The sequence below is a fragment of the Meriones unguiculatus genome, chromosome 10 (genome assembly GCF_030254825.1).
Source record: "Meriones unguiculatus strain TT.TT164.6M chromosome 10, Bangor_MerUng_6.1, whole genome shotgun sequence".
Taxonomy (NCBI): domain Eukaryota; kingdom Metazoa; phylum Chordata; class Mammalia; order Rodentia; family Muridae; genus Meriones; species Meriones unguiculatus.
The window spans coordinates 21816103-21826867 of record NC_083358.1 but is presented as its reverse complement, the minus strand read 5'-3'; the positions used below and the strand labels follow the sequence as shown (position 1 = coordinate 21826867).

At 53.5% G+C, this 10765-nt stretch overlaps 3 protein-coding genes across 3 annotated transcripts; all 3 read right to left on the bottom strand.

Annotated features, from left to right (window-relative positions):
- Positions 1–67: 67 nt before the first annotated feature.
- Ctrl (chymotrypsin like) lies at positions 68–3688 on the bottom strand. The gene is made up of 7 exons (XM_021633251.2): positions 1939–3688; positions 1284–1387; positions 1115–1194; positions 927–1008; positions 594–774; positions 383–516; positions 68–291 (listed from the first exon to the last, which is right to left on the bottom strand). The coding sequence occupies exons 1-7, from the start codon at positions 1988–1990 to the stop codon at positions 130–132; spliced, it is 795 nt and encodes a 264-aa protein (XP_021488926.1). The 5' UTR covers positions 1991–3688; the 3' UTR covers positions 68–129.
- A 148-nt stretch (positions 3689–3836) lies between these two features.
- Positions 3837–6559, bottom strand: Psmb10 (proteasome 20S subunit beta 10). Its single transcript, XM_021632968.2, has 8 exons — positions 6160–6559; positions 5873–5960; positions 5687–5784; positions 5435–5575; positions 5048–5163; positions 4877–4935; positions 4129–4280; positions 3837–4011 (listed from the first exon to the last, which is right to left on the bottom strand). The coding sequence occupies exons 1-8, from the start codon at positions 6213–6215 to the stop codon at positions 3900–3902; spliced, it is 822 nt and encodes a 273-aa protein (XP_021488643.1). The 5' UTR covers positions 6216–6559; the 3' UTR covers positions 3837–3899.
- Positions 6560–7393: 834 nt separating this feature from the next.
- Positions 7394–10725, bottom strand: Lcat (lecithin-cholesterol acyltransferase). The gene is made up of 6 exons (XM_021632266.2): positions 10424–10725; positions 9514–9670; positions 9320–9435; positions 9127–9222; positions 8820–9044; positions 7394–7980 (listed from the first exon to the last, which is right to left on the bottom strand). The coding sequence occupies exons 1-6, from the start codon at positions 10575–10577 to the stop codon at positions 7412–7414; spliced, it is 1317 nt and encodes a 438-aa protein (XP_021487941.1). The 5' UTR covers positions 10578–10725; the 3' UTR covers positions 7394–7411.
- Between the last annotated feature and the right edge of the window lie 40 nt (positions 10726–10765).

Genomic DNA, 10765 nt, shown 5'->3' with positions numbered 1-10765 from the left:
GTCCAAGTCAGGGCTAGAACCCTCAAGAGCCTCTTCTTCTGCTAAGCCAGGATGAAAGACAAGGGTATGGAAGAGAACTGAGTCTGGTGTCTTTACTGGACGGAGACAGGGAAAGGATCTGTGGACACTTTAGTTGTAGGCCATGACTTGGTTGATCCAGGTGTTGAACTTGCTGACCCGAGCATACATGGCTGGTGCTTGTACATTGCAGTTCTCTGTGCCCCAGGAGACAACACCAATAAGTACCCAGGTGTTTCCTTTCTTGCAGACAAGAGGGCCTCCTGAGTCACCCTGAAAGGGAAGAGAAGGGTGAAGAGAAGTCAGGTGGCAGCTTGGGGAAGTATACCATGGGACCATGCAGGGGACAAGGTGCTGTACTTACGTAACACGAAGAGGCTCCTGAGCCACCTGCACAAATCATGGAGTCTGTGATACGTGAACCCCAGTACTGCCGACACCGATTCACAGTGACCAGGGGTAGAACCACCTGCTGCAGGCGGGCCGGTGTCACGTTGCCTGTGGGCCAGAGAAGGTGGTTAGGTCGCCCCGGGATGCTTATTCCCACCTCCCCTCCCTCTTACCCATGTTCTTACCCACAGTACTGATTTGGCCCCAACCAGTAGTGACGCATGTGAGGCCGTCAGGAAGTGCCTCATTTGAGGAAGCCAGGCAGACTGGGGAGATTTGTGCTGTGTACCGGGCTGGTGAGGCAAGCTTCAGGAGTGTCACATCATTGTTCATGGTGGTGGGGTTCCAGTTAGGGTGTGTAATGGCCTGTGAAGTCAGTAAAGAGCCATGTAAAGCTGGAGTGGACACAGGCACCTGGGGTCAATGCTGAGGTGGCTAGGTCAGGGCATGCTTGAATTTCTGCGTCTCCAGCAAGTGAAGCCTGTTTTGCCTTGCTACAAGTGCAGCCGGGTACTCACCTTTGAGATGGATATCACCTGCACAGGTTCAGCATTGGAAGATCGGTCATATTCTCCCAAAATGACCAAGTGTTGTCCAGGTCTGCAAGGAAAATGGGAATGGGTAGCTGCAAGGCGGGTTCAGAGGAGCATCCAAGGGAAGGAAGAGAGAAAAGATGGACTGGACAGAGCAAGCGGAATACACTCACGTGACTTGGCAGTGGGCAGCAGTGACTACCCATTTCTGGCTGATAAGAGAACCGCCACAGAAGTGGAAGCCATTTCTATCCTAGGGTCAAAAGTCAGATATGTGAATGGGCTTAAGTTACCCCTAGGCATAAAGCACCCAGGACTCTGACCCATCCTTAAGGCATGTACCTGCAGAGAGACCTGCCAGGGCCAGGAGCCTGGCACTGCGTTTACTCCATTGACAATCCTCTGGCTGTAGCTCAGTGCAGGTGTGATGGCAGGAACACCACAGCCTGGACAAAGGGCTGGTAAGGATCCACACATACCAGCCTACCTCTCCCTGTGTTCTTCTTCTGTGCCCCCAAGCTATATATTCTAGAGGGAGCCAAATCCCTTCCCTTGAGTACCTTTTAGGCATGCACAACCCACCTACCAACCTTCAATCCTACACATGCCGCCATGTTACAAGCCACCCCCTGCTAATGTTCTTCAGGCCACTTTCTCCCTGATTCCTGGTGTCATCCCCTCAGCCCTCTGTTCGAGGCCCTGAGTAGCCTGCCATGTGGCCAGAAAGCCTTGACTAGTCTATACACATCTTTCATGTTTTCCTGAGCCTTCTCAGGTCTGGCTCAAGCTCCTGTCTCACTTGTAAAAGTGGTCTCTGGCTCTTCCCCCACTCCCAGCCCTGAAGGCTCTTTCCTTTGCCTAGGTACATCAGTTTCCCTGTGCCTGCCCTGTCTATTTCTCCTCTAGCCAGCCTGGCCCCTTCTCTGAGCCCCTGAACAGGAGCTGGGAGCTACGTTGTCCTAGGTTGTTCAGCTAAGGTTGGTCCCAGCCCACTTACCCCAAGAAGAGCCAAGGAGGACCAGGCCAAGGGTTAGGCTGAACAGTAGCATTGTGGATGGTAACGAATGAAGTTGAGAATGGCCTGGCTTTACTTATGGGTATCCTTGTCCTTGGTGCAGAAGTCTTGGGCCTGACACCAGGCCAGCTATGTTGTCTTATCATAGCCCCACACCTGCTTAAGAGATATTTTCTCTGGCCAAAGTTCTTGGAATTATCAAGTACCCAGGTGTGAGGCTCTCACCTCCACCTCCCCAAGCCTTGGCTTCCCATTGGCTTTCTAAACCACCTCCCAAGTGCTGGCCACTGAGTACCAAGGACATATGGCTGAACTAGGTCTAGAGTGTCAAGCCGGTAGCCAAGACCTATGAAGCTTCCCAGGGCTACCAGGAGTGCTGGATAGAGGAGCCTGCTCAGGACGTAGGGCTGTCATGACTGATGGAGGGAATGGCCAGGTGTGGCCACCACTGCCGCGAAGGCCAGGGATTGATCTGGCAGGTTGTGAATCCTAACAGGTTGGCGTTCACCTCAGTGTGGAACAGGAGACAGAGGTTTGCCCACGGAGGCTGATTCTCTTATCAGCGCGAGGGGAGGGGAGGTGGGACCCAAACCCCCGTGTGTCTGCCTCTAAGGCATACGTTCTGGTAAATGTGCGTGAGCCCTCAGTGACTAAGAGACCCAGACCTGAAGTTGGTAGCAGAAGAGTGACAGCCACGAAGTCTATTTCTAGACCTCAGATTGTCATGGGCCAGATCTGTCCACGGCACGTTATTGAGGCTGAGCGCAAGAGGAAAAAAGGTGCTTCTGTGCATAGAGTTACGACAGGTAAGTTGGCCTGAATTTTTGTAGGGCATCAAAGGCTTTGACTGGGTCAGGAATACCTCAGTCTAAAAAGTGAAACAGGTGAAAGCTGGGCGAGGTGGCACACGCCTGTAATCCCAGCACTCAGGGAGGCAGAGACAGGCAGATATCTGTGAGTTTGCGGCCAGCCTGGTCTACAAAGTGAGTCCAAGACGGCCTGGGCTACACAAAGAAAAGAAACCCTGTCAGAAAAAACAGGGTATGTGTGTGTGTGTGTGTGTGTGTGTGTGTGAAAGGAATGGATAGACACAAGATCAGATATAACACAATTCGAGTTATAAAAGCGGGCGGACAAATGGATGTTTTACTGAACAGTTTCCTTTAACTTCAGTGTTGTATATATAATTTTTCATAACAAAGTCTTAGGTGGCACACACAATCAAGGGCCAAGGGTGTCCAGCCTGGAGGAGGATCTCTTTGGAGAACATGCCTTCTCAGTCCTGAAGCCCTGGTGGAGCTTAGCTACTTTGATGGGATGTTCCTACCAGCACCCAGTGGGTCTAGCACTCAGTAAAAGTTTCCGGTTAAACGTGTCATCTTTGCCCATGAATCCACAACCCAAGAACCTAGAGCCAGTCTCCACACTCACAGTGCCCCAGGTGCCGACAAGGCCCAGCTCTTCACCCCATATACCTCATCATCTGAAGGGTGTCATAAATAGAGGCACTGTAGGTAGGTGAAGGGGTGCCTGGCGAGAACGTGCCCTTAGCCCCCTGAAGATCCAGGCTGGACCTAACAGTCACTGATAGGCCAGGGAAAGGCTGTGAGTGGGGGTTGTCTATGGGATCTTACAAGAAAGGTTATTGATGGGGTAAGCTTCTACCTTACGGAACTAGGTTTGGGGATGACAGTGTAGCTTTCTGTCTCAGAGCCTATAGTGCTGGTTAGGGTTGGGATTCTGGATGGACAGATCCCAGAGGTGATGATGAAGAGCACGTCAGGCCAGGAACTAGGCTTGTGCTCCTTACATAGATACCTCAGGCACAAAGCTCATATGGCTGCTTGGCCCACTCCTCTCAAGAAAGACACAGGCTCCTGTTTAAGTGTTTGTATCTCCTGGATTTATTCCCCCTTGTTCCCAGCTTTAACTCCCAGGCCACTTTATTCCACCTCCATGGCCTGCACAGTTTCCTCCAGGAGCTCCAGGTTCAGGGGTCTCACTTCCTGGGTCAGGACAGCTGTGGTTCCAGGAGCAAAGCGATAGCGGCCAGCTCTAGAAGGGAGGAGGGCCAGCCTTTCAGAATGCAGCCTGTTCTGTTCTGGCAGACCCCCTATTTGCAGTTCTTGCTAAGACCACAGTTCCCCTCTATACCCCCCGCCCCGCTCCTACCTCTGCACAGGCTCTGTGGGTGAGCTCAATGTTCTCAGCATCTTGGCACCAGCTGCCGTGATCACACACGCATCCACACTGCCTCCGGAGCCCAGGTCACCCAGGATCCCTGCAGTGATGGCTTCCACCAACAGCTCTTGCGCAGCCTCCAGCTGTGGTAGTGTAAATGAGGTTAAGTCAACCTAGTGCTACCTCACTCTAACCTGGGGCCTTTGTTGTCTTGAAGCCTAGGCTATTTGCTATTTGTGTAAGTTCAGCCTCCTTTCTCTCCTTCCATTCAACCTTCTAGTCCCTTAGCTTCTCTCTCTCTCCCGGAAACTATGTTCCCTCCACCCACTATCCTCTATACAAGCTTCTCAGTGTTGTTTACACTTTCAGCCCCCTCACCCCCCCCCCCAGTCTTCCCACCCACTAATCTAGTCTTCCGTCACTGGGTTTCTCTGGGTGTTGGTTATCTCTGAAGCAGATAGTCATCTAGTTCTATCCCACTCCGGAGTCCAGACCTCAAGCCTCAAACAGAACCCCACTGGCCTTTACGTCTCCCTTCAGTTCATGATCCTTGGGAGTGTCAGCTTGGTTACTGCGGTCTAAGCTTGGTTACTGTCTGGACCTCGCTTCTTCAGCATTACTCGGTCCCTACTCGGCCGTCACCTTCACTCCTACAAGCCTTCCTTGTTTCTATACTTGGCCAGGGCTTTTCCGGCACCCCTCACCAGTGAGCATGAAGTCACGGGCAGAAGTCGCTCACCGTCATGTTTGGCTGGAACCGGTCCTCCAGCAGTGCCATGGCTGCATCCTGTCCAGAGCCTGCAAGTGGGAAGGGGCCTCTGACGTGAGTTACAGTTGCTCCACCGGGGGTACAAACCTTGAAGGTGGGGCTGCAGGGCAGTATCCGTGGCCAAAGTGTGGAAGCGCTCACCGAGGGCCGTAAAGGGCAGCCGGCTGTAGGAGCCGTGGGGGTGCACGCTGTAGAGTTGCGGTCCGTTCAGATCAACCCCGCCCACGATCAGTGATGCTCCCACGTAGCCTTGGTACCTGTGGAGCAGTGGGCGGGGTTACTGCCGGCTGGGCCCAGGTCCCGCCCACTCTATCTCTTCTGAGTCCCACCCCTTCCTGTGGCCTAGCGTCCTAAATTGACGTAGCCTCTTCCGGAACTCAGCTTCTGTCCGGCCTACCGGGCTTCTCCGATTTTTTTGATTTTTTTTTTGCTGTTCGCGGCCTGGCGTTTTCTTCGGTCCCACCTCCTGTCAACTCCACGCACCTGCAAATCACCCCTACGGGGCTCATCTTAACCCCACTTCCTCACCGGAAGAGCATCTGGCGCAGGACACGGGTGACCGTGGCCACCCGAGGCTCACGGCCTGTGGATAGCGCGTGTAGCTCCATCTTGGAAGCTGCCATCCGCGTGGTCATCTCAGTGTCCGCAGCTACTCCAGCCCCGCCGCAGCTGAGGGGAGAGGGGTGGTGGGTGTGAACTGGGACGCGCAGGGACAGAGTAGGGCTTGAGCGACAGTGCAGCTTTTACTTGAGTGTGGAGACTGGCCTGGGGGGTTCTTACTAGATTTTAGGGGCGATGTAGTGGATCTTCTCGCAGCTTTTGTCCGCCACGACCGAATCGTTAGTGGCCCGCGTGTCTGCGCCCAGAATGACTCCATCCTGCAGAGGAAAAGCCCAGCCTGAATGCCTACCGGATCTTCGCAGTGGCTGCCATTTGAGCCCTCCCCAGACCTATTGCCCTCCTCACTCGGAACACAAGTCCCGCGATGGTAGTCCCCGTCTTGCGTGCATGAGGGATCCGAAAGCCCGGGAAGACATGTTCCAAGGACGCATTCCTAGAAACATTGGGGTGACTCACGTTTCAGTTCAGCCTCTAGGGAGGGCTTTTGAACCCATCTCTACTTTCCTTATCTCCTGGGTTAAACCCCTTCTTGGTCATCCAACATAAAGAACTCCCACCCACCCACCACCAGTAAAACAAGGCCTACAGTAGAGCACCAGCAGTTTGCGATTAGAACTCCACTTCCCCTTTACCTCTGGCAGTTCTCGAAAGAGAAGCCTCCTCTGTGTTCCACTGCCTGCTTCAGCATCTCAGGGCAGGGAGGCCGATTGAGCTCCGGGGGTCGATGGGTGGATCAGAGGAAGAAAAGAGTGAAGCAAAGGGGCAGCAGAAAGGCGTTTGTCTCGGCTTCTGTGGGGTTGTACAGGACGCTTCCCACTTTCGCTTTCACCTCCACCCCAGTTTAGAAGCTGCTGGTCGCTTTGTTTATCTTCTTTCACTTTCATCTTTGCTTCTAGCCCCAGGTAGCTTGAGGAAGAGTATACTGTACCCCTTGCCAGGTCTTCTGTGGTGCTCTTTAGTTCCTCCATCCCCACCTCATCTGACACCCCCACGAGTACTGCAAACACATATATACAGGCAAAACACTCATAACTCTAAAGTATAAATTGCCAGGTGGTGATGGACGCCTTTAAAACCAGGACTCTGGAGGCAGAGACGGAGATCTCAGAGTTCGAGGCCAGCCTGGTCTAGTTTCAGGATGGAGAAACCTTGTCGCAAAACAAACAAAAAACACACTCAGATATATATGAGTGAATGTCACGTGTATGCCAGGTGCCCACCAAGGTCAGAAGAGACACCATATGGGTATTGGGAACCAAACTCAGGTCCTCCAAATGCTCTTACTGTCTGAGCTACCTCTCAAGCCCCAAATTAAGCTTTCTTTAGATGAATTGTCATTCCTTAAGATCCTAAACTTTTTTTTGTGAGGGACTCCATTGAGACAGGGTTTTTCCATGGAGCCCTGGCTGTCCTGGAACTTGCTGGGTAGAAAACGCTGGCCTAGATGAAGAGATGAAAGGCATGTGCCGCCACCACCTGGCGCTAATCTTTTATTTTTATGTGCATTGGTGTTTTGCCTGCATGCAGATCTGTGAAGGTGTCAACCCCTGCAACCAGAGTTACAGTTTTGAGCTGCCATGTGGGTGCTGAGTGTTGAACCTGTTCGTCTGGAAGAACAGACAGTGCTCCTAACTGCTGAGCCATTTCTCCAGTCCCTAACCTTTATTTTTCATACCATTCTTAACAGATCTCCGGCCCCAGCCACCATATTTTAAACTCTATTGTTCATTTAGTTCAGTCTCACCATCTAACCTCTAACCTCCTGTAATCATCTAACCTCCTGTTCCGCAGAGCCCAGGGGGACCCGGTGATGCATGAATCTAAGGAATCTAGCAGTGCCTTCCCTTAACCCACTACACACAGGACTCAGAACAGCAAAGGTCTTTATTCAGGGGGTGGGGGCCCTGGGCTGGGAGCCGGGGGAGTGCCATGACGGTAGGCACCCAGCAGGATGGCATTGATATGTTCCAGTGTCTTATTGCTGAAGACCATGTTGAGATGCTCCGTCCCGTTCATGGGCAGCAAGTGTACAGGCTGTGACTGGCGGCCCTGCCACCGGCCACAGAGCTCGGTGCTGCGCGTGGCCACAGTGTCATCGCCATCTTCGTAGAGTGCAGCCACCGGGTCTTTGTAGGGGAAGTTGTGGTCATAGATGTAGGTGTGGGGTGTGGGCAGACCCACGCCGTACAGACAATACACCTCTACACCAGGTGCTGGAAGGCCCGCCAGGAGGTCACGAGACTGAAGCCACATGTACCAGCCCTCCTCAAAATGCAGATCTGAAAAAAACCGCTCGAAGTCTTGGCCCGTGTAGTTGAAGTCTGGCGTGGAAATGAACACATGGTCTTCAGGCCACACATTGTGGGCTGGGAACATCCAGGGGGAGGTCGTGGTGATGCGTTGCTCCTCTCTCAGCTTGATGCTGGACATGATCGGGATGCCCTGGTTGTCACCTGTGGGTGCAGAGCAAGGCGGGGCAGAGAGCTGGGCCAGGCCCCACAGTTTGCCTGGGAAGCGCTCAAACTTGTTTCTGCCCCATCTAGACCTTGATTTCAGGACACAGACCAGAGCAGGCCTGGTGTTCAGTTAAATGCTAAATAGGTTTATTTAATAAGAGGCTATGTTGGTATTTCTATAAGCCAGCGCTTTAAGGCCTCGAACAGAGTGTAAGGAAAGAAGGGCAGTTGAAGAGAATGAGGTGTGTGTGTTGGCTATTCTTCCTCTGGCCCTCTGTGGGCTTACGATGTACGATGCACAGTGGTCACAGGATCGCATTTCTGGAGAAGTAGATGGTGTCTGTTTTATACTCAGTGATATAGTCTGGTGATTTACTCACTAAACTGAACTTCCACAGTGAAGGCTAAGCCTTGCTGTGTGCTGTACCCAGTATACAGTGGTGCTCAGTGAGTGGTAGCTGTACTAGTACTGGGTTCCTGGGCATGCTTCTCAAAACAAAATAAAACAACAAAAGCATAGGGAACCCTAGGTTTGGCCCGGCTATGGCAAGTATGTCCTCAATGAAACAAATTCCTGCACACAGAGACAAGAGTATACAGGACTTGGAGCTGCAAGGAGCAAATCTGGGGTTGATAGACATCCTCTATGTCACTTAAAGGCTCTAGAAGGGGATGTCCCAACGGTGCTGCTTCCAAGGAGCTTAGGGACATTGGGTATGCCCCACAGACAATATCCCTGGGCAGCACTGTGAGCAGGGCTGCAGCCACAGCTTGCTCTGTGATCTACGTCATTCCTCTCACCCCACTCAGAGGATGGTGATCATGAGGCTCCTCACCTGAGGCCAGGACCAGCATGGGCTTGATAGAGCCGCCCCATGGAGCCCCAAGAGAGATAAAGCCATCGATGAAGCGGTCCTTCCAGGACTGAGGCTGACGCAGTAAGAAATAGAGCACGTGGAGGCAGCCAAGACTGTGCCCAATAAGAAACACGGGCTTCCCATAAGCAGCATACATCTCCTCCACCAGTCCCGCTAGCTTCTGGTAGTAGTCATCCTGCTGGCCTGAAAATTGTAGATAGGTCAGGGCCACTAGAGTCTGGGAACCACCCATCATGGCCCCAGCCCATCCCGGGCAAATACTCACTGGGTTCCAGACGCCAGTCATAGGGTGCGGCCCGCACTGTCTCATCCCGAACATACCCGTTGTTAACCAGGTTCTGTACTAGTGTTTGCATGTAACCTGTGGGGAGGCGGCAACATGGGGGACTCTGTCCATTATACCTACAGGCCAGCCTGATGGCCAGCAAGAGTTCCTGCCCTTCCCAGAGTACACACACCTGCCAGCTTGTTGTCATCCAAGTACTCAACAGAGTAGGTCTTGCCAAAGCCAGGGACGCGGATCTCAACACCAGGGGCATTGGACACGCGCCCAGAGCTTCGGTTGTAGACAACCCTGGGGACAGTGGGACATTTAGCGGCCAGCAGCAGAGGGGCAATGTGCAGGGGGCTGGGTAGAGCACATGGGACATACCTGGTATTGTCAATCCAGCAGTCCACCCCAAGGGGCAGAAACATGTTGAGGTCCAGCCAGATGGTGAAGAAGTCCTCTGTCTTGCGATAGCACAGCCAGTTCACCACGTCTGGCTTATCCAGCTTGGCTTCTAGCTGGTTCCCCAGGCAGCCAGGCACTGTGGGCACCAGCTTTGGTTCTCAACTTCTTGGCTTCTCCCCAACTTCCCCCAACCCTACCACCAAAAAACCCACCCCTCCACCCCCCGCCCCCTCAAAGTTCTAATGATGCTTCTCGCTCCAGCATACTTCTTACTGTCCCACCAGTACTGCAAATTCTGGGTTCCCTTCAGCAGGGAAGGTGCAGGAACTAAGGCCGCTGACCCCTGCCCCCACAAAGCAAACATCCAGCTTGGCTTTCCATTATTGCCAAAGTCCAAAGAGAGAACAAATAGGTCTGGGGGAACAGGGGCTGGACCTAGAACAGGGGGCAGGCCTTTCTAGACCTCTCCTGCTATCCTGCCCTGGGCTGCCAGTGGAGAGGATGGCTCCCCACTGTCAGCCATTACAAAAAAGGATACAGTTCTCAGTATCTTGTTTTTGGTAAGGTGGAGGCCAAGGAAGTAGTGGGGCTTAACCCAGAATCCGATGTATCTGGAGCTGGCCACAGCGTGTAGTGCCCTGGCCAAGGCGTTAGGCAAACCTCATCCCATTCGCTGACCACCACATCAACCCCAAACCCCTGGAGAAGACAGCTTGGAGACACAACAGTGAAGGGGAGAGGGGCAATGTCTGTAGGACAAGCCCCGCCAAGGCACGAGGGCCAACGGTGGGGACGAAAGAACCCTGACAGCATCTGCTGCTGGCAGGGGCTAGGACCCAGGCTCCCCAAGGTCTTGGCGGGTGCGTTGGGGGGCCTAGCGGGGGCTTACCGAGGATGACAGGCCGTGTGTGGTTACTGAGTTCAGCCTTGGGCGTGGTGTGCGGGGGGAAGAGCACATTGAGGAGCCAGAAGGGGGCGGCGGGAGGGAGCAGTAGCCCCAACAGCAGCAGCACCCACTGCCATGGGGAGCCAGGCAGCCCCATTCCAGTCCAGTGCCTACTGCCAGATGAGGCAGTCCAGGGCTGGCCTTATCTGGAACGGGAATGGGAGGGGCCCCGAGGCCAGTGGGAGGGACAGAACCACCAATGGGGGTGGCCAGGAAGGGGCATAGCTGTAGGACTCTGGCTCTGGGCTTGGGTTCAGTTCCCTCTTTCTTCCCTTGGCACCAGGG

Excerpts from the sequence above, each read along its gene's own strand:
- Psmb10 (XM_021632968.2), bottom strand. The coding sequence starts at position 6,215 with ATGCTGAAGCAGGCAGTGGAACACAGAGGAGGCTTCTCTTTCGAGAAC. Across the intron at positions 5,785-5,872 it reads TCGCGGGACTTGTGTTCCGA|GATGGAGTCATTCTGGGCGC; the intron begins GTGAGGAGGGCA and ends TTTCCTCTGCAG. Across the intron at positions 5,164-5,434 it reads CTGCGCCAGATGCTCTTCCG|GTACCAAGGCTACGTGGGAG; the intron begins GTGAGGAAGTGG and ends ACTGCTCCACAG.
- Lcat (XM_021632266.2), bottom strand. The coding sequence starts at position 10,577 with ATGGGGCTGCCTGGCTCCCCATGGCAGTGGGTGCTGCTGCTGTTGGGG. Across the intron at positions 9,223-9,319 it reads GGATGACAACAAGCTGGCAG|GTTACATGCAAACACTAGTA; the intron begins GTGTGTGTACTC and ends GCCTCCCCACAG. Across the intron at positions 7,981-8,819 it reads CATGCTGGTCCTGGCCTCAG|GTGACAACCAGGGCATCCCG; the intron begins GTGAGGAGCCTC and ends CTGCACCCACAG.
- Ctrl (XM_021633251.2), bottom strand. The coding sequence starts at position 1,990 with ATGCTACTGTTCAGCCTAACCCTTGGCCTGGTCCTCCTTGGCTCTTCT. Across the intron at positions 1,009-1,114 it reads GCTGCCCACTGCCAAGTCAC|ACCTGGACAACACTTGGTCA; the intron begins GTGAGTGTATTC and ends TTTTCCTTGCAG. Across the intron at positions 517-593 it reads GGGCCAAATCAGTACTGTGG|GCAACGTGACACCGGCCCGC; the intron begins GTAAGAACATGG and ends TCTGGCCCACAG.